The sequence below is a fragment of the Atta colombica genome, unplaced genomic scaffold (genome assembly GCF_001594045.1).
Source record: "Atta colombica isolate Treedump-2 unplaced genomic scaffold, Acol1.0 scaffold166, whole genome shotgun sequence".
Classification (NCBI taxonomy): domain Eukaryota; kingdom Metazoa; phylum Arthropoda; class Insecta; order Hymenoptera; family Formicidae; genus Atta; species Atta colombica.
Window position 1 is genome coordinate 503,603 of NW_017259257.1, and position 10,141 is coordinate 513,743.

At 43.4% G+C, this 10,141-nt stretch overlaps 1 protein-coding gene across 8 annotated transcripts in view; it reads right to left on the reverse strand.

Annotated features, from left to right (window-relative positions):
* Positions 1-9,737, reverse strand: part of LOC108686243 (transcription factor 12-like) — a 79,287-nt gene extending 69,550 nt beyond the window's left edge. For all 8 annotated transcript variants that reach the window (XM_018191443.1, XM_018191442.1, XM_018191441.1 and 5 more), the window contains exon 1: positions 8,578-9,737. In XM_018191443.1, the coding sequence (XP_018046932.1) occupies positions 8,578-8,766 (189 nt within the window). In that variant the 5' untranslated portion in view covers positions 8,767-9,737. The remainder of the gene's footprint in view (positions 1-8,577) is intronic.
* Between the last annotated feature and the right edge of the window lie 404 nt (positions 9,738-10,141).

The window sequence follows — 10,141 nt, forward strand, 5'->3', positions numbered from 1 at the left end:
TTCTATGTACAGTTTTTTCTTAAATAAGATTTGTGTTCATTGTTTTTTTTTTCCCCATTGTATTTCTTGCCTCAAAATATGATATTATTTTAGTGCTACAGTGACTTTCCCGTAAAAGTTAAGTTTTTCAAACATTTATATAAACGCAATAATATCAGGAAGGAATGTATTGGAAACAGTCCATATATGTTTTGTCCATATATGTATTGGAAACAATCCATATATGTTTTGAAAAAGAATTATATAGCAATATTTTAATAAATTTCTGCAAATATTTATAATTCTAACAAATTACAAAAAATAATATCGAATCTTGAAAGGATCACTAGTTTCATCGAAATTAATCGGGAACTGAAAGCGGCGCGCAAACAGAGTACTTGAATACTTTATAAGCGCTCGGAGTGCAACGTGGAATAGAGTCGCAGCCGTAACTGCCCGGGTATTAATTTACGATTATATGCGTTCCACATTTATAGCACAAGCCGACCGAAAATATACATCAAACGAGAGCGCGTATGGAGTCGCCAATCGTTGTACATTTCTTATTTTTCGACCGTTCGACCTCGCTGACGCTAATTGTCATAATCGCGTAGAGCGCGCGGCTTCATTAGTATCACGCACACACAGGCATAAATATGCACACACGGATGCACATACACTTTGTATGTGCGTACACACACACACACACACACACATGTACACCACACATACGTGCACGCTGCCTTAAGTACATATATGCACATAGAATATGCGCAACGCATATAACGATAGGTACAGGCAAATGCATACTCTCGCGCGCATGCAAACACGCGCGTGCACAGAGAAACAACGCATGTGCGGACACGCGTACGCTCCTGTGTATGTGTGTGTGTGTGTGTGTGTGTGTGTGTGTGTGTGTGTGTATGTACAGAGTACGCGTGTCCCGGAGGCGACGTATCCGCACAAACAGAACCTGGGGATAATGGTTACCAGCAATGGATATATCGGTAGACGTGTGTTGGGGTCCTAGGATACCGCTATTAGTATGGCTCTAGGCCGCGTCTAATTATACCTCGCGCGCGCCGCCGCGCGCGAATATGTTTGTAGCACCGTATCTATCATATCTGTAGACGCGCGTGTGCACATACATATATATATATACACACACACACGCGTGCGCGCGCGCACATATATATGTATATATATTTGTATATAGTTTGAAGTAATATATTATATATATATATATATATGTGTGTGTGTGTGTGTTGGTGTGTGTGTGTGTGTGTGTGTGTGTGTGTGTGTGTGTGTGTGTGTGTGTCGTGCTAAACTGTAGAGTCGCGCGCAAGCACGAGAGAGATAAACAGGGAGAAGAGCAGAATAGATACGGCGTGTGCATACGAGCGTGTACGTGTACACATACGTACGCGCGCGCGCGTGTAACTTGTAGCTACAAGCGCGATCATATGGGTTACGCATACGTGTCGGGTACTAATGCTAATCCCAACCATAGATTACGAGATGGGCGGCGACGATCGACCGGAACTGCCGCCGTCATGGAATTTCCGCGACTCCTAGTGTCTAGCTTTTCGCAATTGCCCAACGCGAGTCAAAATGTATGCAGCGCCGTGGATCTCGTTTCTCTCACTTGATCCAGATAAAGGTCCCCGCAAAGGAAAGTATATTTTGTAAATAGATTGTAATTACAATACCGAAACTACTTGTACCAATCGAATAATTATTTCAATGAAATTTTTATTAGTTTATCATTAGGTATTGTTTTCATGTCGAATTGTTTCTGATCTTCCACTTATTATTTTACGTTATGAAATAATTTCTAAGGAGGAGAGTGCGATAATTCAGCGAGATTTAAATAAATTCGTAAAAGTAACGATATAATTTCTATCAAATTTGATGCTCCAAATTATCGGCGTTTCTTAAAAATTATTATATATTATTGTAAAACAATATATGAAAGATCAAGGATAAATTGTTCATGAAAATAATACCTAATGACAGACTAATAAAAATTCTATTCAAATAATAAATAAAAATTATTTGATTGCAGAATCATCTGTTCATAAACACCTACAGGGAAGGTACGTATGTATTTTGCGGACGCAAATTTTCCTACCTTGATCGACCTCATACAGATAATTCGGTAAAAGCACGGTAACGAACTCGTTGCGATAATAAAGTGGCACTTGTCGACCAATTCGACGGTAGAGGAAAGAAAAAACAATCAACTTCGAGACTGAAGCCAGGTCGCCGTCCCATTTATATCAATTCTATTCATTGCCGCTTTTAACCTAGCACTCGCGTGATCAGTGGCTCTCATCGCCAACATTTTTCTATGGAACAACATTCCTTTCAATTTCTTGAAATAAAAACCGGACGAGCAAGTAGCGAGAAAATCAAATAAAAGCTTAAGAGCCATCTGTGTAAAATTTTAATACAAATCACGTTCGAAAAAGAGATTCCACATTATCGATTATTTTGTGCTAGTTCATAAAAATGTTTCGAAGGACAGAATTTCAGATACAGCAGACATTTATACGTGATACCAATATACACGTACAACATCGACACCGACTCGATCACCACTCGGACCTTTCTACTCGGAGTAAATTTGGCCGCACCGGTAACGCGCACCGTGGGAAGGCAGGTGAAACGGAGCGACGTAACGGACCTATCGGTTTCATTGATTCTTTTTTTTTCCTCTCTCTTTCTCGAGGCAATTACACCGACCTCCAAAGCGAGCGCGCGCGAGCGTTATTTTCCTGACGACCGCGCGTGGATCGCTCGTAAAACGCCAAACGCCACGACGATTCGGCGACGATGAGGACGGCGGCGGCTTTCACAATCTCACCAATCCGGCCTGCACGCGCGCGCGATTCTCTCAAATTTTCATCTTAATTGAAGCGGGCGTGTCGCTGGACCACCGTAATCGACAGCCACTTTCGCTTTCGTGTTTCTTCCCATTCGCCCCGAGAAATTCGTTTCGACAAATCCGAATATGCATACGTTATATACTGCATACTAATCGAATTTTTGTACGAAAAGAGATACCGAGATACGAAAAGGATCGTGCAGCTTCCAAATTGTCACGGCTGTGGAAGCATGAAGAAATTGAGTTCATTAATCCATGATAGGATTATGCAAAAATGGGAGCAGTTATGACAAGCCATTTATTATGCGGCGAGGTAGATGTGTGTTATTTTTCTTAGCTCTATCTTCCTTTGTATCCGGCTGAAACGAGCTTATAGAGAAATGCGCCATCGCGGCGAAGCACGTAATATGAATCTTCATTAATAACGTCGAAATGGCAGGTCTCAACGCGACGTCGTAAAACGACCGAATAAATGCAAACGTCTGTTGCATGTATCCACTTATTATCCGAGGCAAATACGAATAAATTTCTTCGATTAATTTTTTTTTTCGCTCCAAAAGAAAAATTTAAAAACCCACACAAAATTACAGTGTGGCCACTCGGCGGAAAATCAAATTGAATTTTATCGTCATTAGCTCAATTTATCAAAGTGATTCACGTGCGACAGCACGAGCGACTTAATTTTCACCCGAGGTTACTCCAGGTCCGCGCATTGTAATACCCCAAAATGGACGCGGCGAGCTAATTAAGTCGGACGTAAAGAAAGATAACGTTTCATAATGAAGGTGGATTTTTTGCCTATTTTTCGAGCGCCGCCATCGCCCCTCCCGTCGTCGTCCCGACGCCGCGCCGCGCCGCGCCGCGCCGGGGAAGATTTTACGCTCGACAAGCTCTCGGGGGGGAAAAAAAGGTCGTCCGAGTGTACCAGAGAGAGCAGCGGGTTTAAAACGTTGCAAGTGCCGTACCGGATATGAGGGACGCGGAGAGGGACGAAGAGAAGGAGAGAGGAAGGCGCGCGCGGACCGGAAATGGCCGCCCTTAACCCAGCGCGATCAAAAACTGGTTTCGCCAGACACACGAAAGCGCCGCCGAGAGATGAGGGAAGCCAAGAAAAAAAAAAGTGAGAAACGGAGAGAGAAAGAGAAAGAATATTTTTACCACCGCTCTTCCTTCCTCTCCGTTCTCTCGCTCGGTAAATAACGGATAATTTCGCTCTCGAATAAATCGAGGGAGGCAAAAGTTTCGGCGTTAAAAAACGTTTAAGCCGTTGCAATATTTTAAGGGAGCCGCGGAGAAACTTTAATGCAGTTAATCCGGAGTGACTTCCGCGAAATACGGCCCTGGGAATTCTCGTTGCAACGCACCGTGCAGTTTTCCCTCGCACGAACGAACGACGAAACGATTTCTATGGTCAAAACAATCGCGGGAAATAAGTTGCAAATATTAAATTTATCTGACGTGATGCTCTGCTTAAAAAAAAAGTTCGATAAAAAAATGAACCGACAAAGATCTATCTCAATGGAATTCGAGCAACTACCCTGCAAGTGATAACTTTGTATTATTCATTTTTACATTCATTTTTTTAAGTTCACAGTATATTATTAATTTTATATAATCGATATAAAATTAACGATGTAACTGTATAATCTTTTTATTTACTTACTTTAATAACTAGTGACATTTAAAACACTGTAGGTATCGAAAATTTCACTTTTGCAATACAGACCCGTAGTTCCGATTCCATCGATTAGTCATTATTACTCGTATTATTTTCTTAGAAGCGGCAATTAAGTGAATTGAAATTGATGACGAAGATACTGAAATAATGGACCGACAGCTGTCGATCTAACACAGCATAAATGCGTGACCTACTCGATCTCATTTGTCTCGTAACGCTTTGCGTCATTAAATACGTCTTTTGCTCGACATAACGCGAGAGGCATAATTACAATGCTTTTGTACCGTTAGCGTTAATAAGTTGTCCGATCGAGCTGGTCCCAAAGGCGGAGAAGATGAAAAAGAGGTCGCCCAATCAAGAATAAGTAATTACAGATCGCGCCCATTAGACCTAATGCCGATAGTCTAAAAATGGAGTAGTAAATTAGATTCCTTTGTACAGTAACGTTACAAACTCCCGGCTTAATTGACGCATTATCGCCCGTCATAATTCAGTTAGAAAACGGCAAACTTGGTACGTACTACATCGCAGTGGAAAATTAAATTAACAATTACGACAAGTTTCCATTAATTGGATCAATGCTCGATCCATTTACGTTTTAGTTAATATTCTTAAATCAGTTGAAAAAAAAAAAAAGAAATTTCTAAATCACAAAAAAAAACATTTTAAAAATTAAATTAAACATTCCGTAGACTAATCCTTAAGTGGAGAAAATCCAAGGATAGTCAGATTAAATTTGCAGTCGCAGGTCGAAAAGGAGAACCGCTGCGAACAGTCCATAAGCCGGAGAGGATCTAGCGGCTGTGTAGACTGTACTGAAATAATGTACAGTGCCGTACAAAATGGCAAGTCGGCGAGAGGGGAACGTAAAAGCGGGGCAAGAGGGGAGGGGGAGGGAGGGAGGAGGGGGAGGGGGGCTCTTCGTTTCCCTTCCTCGCGTCGCCCTCCGTCGCCCATCTCCCTCGCCCGTCGACGGGGGTAACAATGGTGTGCAAAGGAGATTAACAAACAGAATAAGCTAACGCATAATCGCATTATTTCTAGCTAAGCCGCATTTAAATTAGATAGAAATTCCATTTAACGAAACAATGCGGGGATGATGAGTCACTTCGCCGTATACGCGCTGACTCGCAATGTCGGAATAGACATTGTCCCTCCCGCCCCTCCGCCGCGACTGCAGTCCCGGCATTCCCGGCGCGATATTCCTCTCCCCCGTCGCCGAGCGAATTTCTGATTTCGCGAAATTCTTACAAGCCGGCCGTGTTATCGCGCTGCCGAGAGCACCGCGAGCCGCGTCGGAATGCCGAGCGTGTATATATTTTGACAACGATATATTCTGTCCTGCTCGGAGAGCGTACTTAAGCGAACACTGCAAATTCAAGGGTGTAAAAAGGGACTTCGGTATATGTGTATTATTTAATCTTCCATGTGAAAATGACGCTATACTACACGTTTGAATGAGTGTACACCCATATTTCAAGGTTGTCAATAAATTCATCATCATAAAATTCCGTAATTTTTTCTTGATTTTTTTCAAACAAAAATTCATAATTTTCTCTGACTTAATAATATTAATAATAATAATAATAATAATACTTTGAAATCTGTAGTCCTTTCGATTTGGAAATCGTTAAATAATATTTTGTTGAGTCAATCTATAAACATACACTGAAAGAGCAATTTTGCTGAAGAATCTAAAAATTTAGCTAGACATAGATCTGAAGAATATTGTTACATCATCAAAACAAACAGATAGGATGACAAAATTGGTTGCTAGAATATCAAAACATTTTGCAGCTTGCTCATCATGTTTAAGATTCCTACAAAATTATTTTCAGATGTAATTTCAGATATTTTCAAATGTTTTTCAGTGTAGCAATTTAAATTATTATTATCGTTGACACTGCTTGCATTTTTAATTGTCAAATTGATAGCATTCCAAGACTATATAGATGTGATGTACATACATCAAATTCTTTTAAAGCCAAGAATATTAATTTTCCAGAATATTTTGCAAAATTCTCTGATTTCTAATTTTGTGACAATCCTGTAACTATTTGTATGCAGTATAGGATGTTATACTTCTACACGGAAAACTAATCACTCACACATATACTGAAATTATTTTCCCCACATTTAAATTTGCAATGAAAAACGCGTCCCCATCCGGTTCTCGTTTATCTCAGTTCTAATACTCTAAGCAAATCCGACTCGGCCGAGTTACATTCATTTATTTTTTAATGATAAGCACCCGCCGACGATACAACACGCCCAATACAGGGACCGGGCGGTAAGGCAGGCAGATTACATTGTGAAACTAGAGCGAGCAATATTAGTCGATAGCGCGGGAAGAAAGGATACGCTATCTCGACAGGATGTAGGATTTATCCTATCTCCAGGGTGCAGAATGATATCGCCTGTTCTAGTTTCGAGGAAGCGCGATATTTCGTGCCGGCGTCTTCCGACCTATCGGTTTTGGAAAAGTATTCCCGAAACAATATGCAGCTAAACCCGCGTCAACCACCCTCTGACATTCAAGGATCTCATATTAGGTCGCAACCTAGAGAGCCCAAGCCGTCGTTTATTCAAATCAGCTGGAAAGTTAGCGCGTACCATCAATTTCAATCGAACGGTGGTGCGCGGACCACAGGAGGAGGACAGTTCGCGAGTTTGTGCGTCCGATATTTCATCGAAAGGTCGCCGTTCCGTCCCGATTTTATATGAGGGGAACACACAATTCGTTGCGCCGGGTCGTAAAAATTTTTAGAGCACCCTATACAATCGAGGAAGGACGCAAAAAGAGCGAGTTGGACGACAACGAGCCCGCCCACGTGAGAGCGGCCATGTCGTGACGTAATTCTGACGTCATTGTGCCGATAGCATGCTCCACACGCTCTGTCGGATACACGGAGGGAAAAATCGTAAAACGTGTACGGTCTCTTCAATCGTCCACTCCCCTCTCCCCCTCACCCCTATTCACGATTGACGCGCAATCCGCTTTCGAAGAAAATGTCTTTCCCGCGCCGAGACTCTCTTCCGTCGCCGGGATTCTCAAGGGGGATTTACATTTTCCGCAGAAAGTTCCACTCGCCTCTTCTATCGGAAAGATTCCTCGCGATATACCGTTTTTTCCCACTTTTCCCCGTTATATGCGCACACGTCGGGTGATACCGTACAGATTAAATTACATTGGACGCGGACGAAATCGTATTTCACCGAATTAGAAGCACCGATTTTAAATTGCTATAAATGAGAGATTTCAAAGAGCGAAATAATAATATCAAATAATATAAATAAGGAGAAAACGATCCTGCTGAAAATTACTTTCCTCTTTATCTAGATTGAAGAGAAAATCGCATCGATTATGCCAATGAATTAAACGCCCAAATCTATTTTCCAAATTACATCAATTGCAATCGATAATTTCCGCTATTTCGATATGCAAGAGAAACGAAGCATGATTTGTTCGATAAAATTACGATAAATATGATTTCACGAAAACAAATAAATATACTAAATATAAATTATTTATCACGCGGTACTTAAATTATTTATTTATAAGTCCTTCTCGCAGGTACAAATCTGTAATATTGAAGATAAATTTAGGAAGCTTTAATTAAAGTGGATTCCTAATACTGAAATATAGGAAAAACGAAGCAGATATTCATTCGGTAAAATTGCGACAAATATAACTTTCACGAAAACAAATAGATGTACTAAATATAATATATTATTTACATATATTATTTAATTATTTGAGTCCCGCAGATAGATTCCTATATGACGAAATGCAAAAAAAAAAAAAAACGGAGCACGATTGGCTCGATAAAAATTGCGAAACATATAATTCTTTTCACGAAAAGAAACAGATGAACTAAATATAACATCATTCATTTACGTAATATTTTAATATTTTATTTCAGTCCCTTCCGCAGATACGGATCTCCAATATTGAAGACAAATTCGGGAAGTCTTCCCATCGTACCCTCCGAGTAATCGGATCGGTGAATGAGGGCGTCCCTCGATCTTTTACCTGAGGACCGCCGCCCACGATTGACTGGTAGGCCGATTGAAAGACGCTGCCCAACTGCGTGAGGCCCTCGTCCTCCATCTGGAACATTATGTCCGCCCCCGGCGAGCCGTTGTTGTTGAGATTATTGTTGTTGCCCATCAATTTCTCCGTACTGCCGACGTCGGAGCGGAGTATCGTATTAGACTGCATAACTCACAGGCGGGACCGGCGCGGCAACACAATACGGGAACAGGCACGTGGCCGTTGGACTCGCGGATGATCCACGAAGCGCGGCGGAGTGTTCGAGATAGATCGCGGCGTCACCGATTAGCGGCTCCGACGTCAGACCCTAGCGACGTCGGCGTCTCGCGGCGAACGACCGCGCGCCGTTGTCATCGTCGCGAAAAATCTCACCGCCAGCACAGGAAAGGGGGATCCAGAGGAGCACGCGTCGTCAAGTGACGAGGATCCGCTTCGCAGAATGGACTTCCGCGGCTCGGGAATGATCGAAGGGAGTGCAAAGTCGCGCCCTCGTCAGGTCGAACATACCACGCACTTGTCACGATTTCGAGAACGTGGTATAGACGGAAGGGGAGAAGGGAGGGAGGGAGAGAGAGAGAGAGAGAGAGAGAGAGAGAGAGAGAGAGATACGTACGGAAGGGAGAAAAGTAAAAGGAGACACGCGGCTGGAAAAGCCCGGAATATCTTATCGCTGATTATCGATATCGCTGCACGATTTTCGTCCCCTTCGCGGATCCGCGCGCGAAATCATTAGCGCGCCGTAATCGTTCATTCGCTCGCTCGGGGAGACACGGGAACGTCACCGCGTAGTGAACGCGCATCAGGACGCACACGCGCTCGATCGCTGCCGAAGCTCCACCAGCTGCATGGCGTCGGGGATCGCCGTTTTTTGAGGTTAGAACGCGGATGGCACGCGAGAGAGAGAGAGAGAGAGAGAGAGAGAGAGAGAGAGAGAGAAAGAGAGAGAGGAAACACGTCCTATCGCGCGCGCCGCATTTCCTTTGAAGCGAGCGAGTGGCACACGGCTCTCGAGCTACGATCGCGAGTTCACTGATGTATCTACTGGAATTCACTTGGTCGCAAATACTACTTGGTTGCAAGAGGAAGTGGCGAAGAAACGAAGAAGAGCGGAGGACGCGCAAGAGATCCTCTCTCCACGAGTTACGCGACGAGACTGACGCGTCGCGGTCGCGAGGGGAGGCGATCGCAACGGCTCCTTCCACCCCCCTGCACCGGCTAAGGGCTCCCATCCCTTCCATCGACATCCCGTGCACACAGTACAGGATCCCCACTCCGCGCGCCATCGCGCTTGCCGTACGATCGCTCGCTTCGCTCGCTCGCTTCTCGTCGTTCGTTCACTCGACGATGATTCCTTTACGTCCTTTTAGCGCTCTGTTCACGCAGGAAGCAACCCCTAAACGCATAGGGCCGTTTTTGTCCACGAAGTAGCAGACGTTTGTGTACCGGCGACAAGTTAACGCGAATGCAAAATGTGGGTGGATCGCTTTCTCTCTCTCTCTCTCTCTCTCTCTCTCTCTCTCTCTCTCTCTCTCTCTCTCTCTCT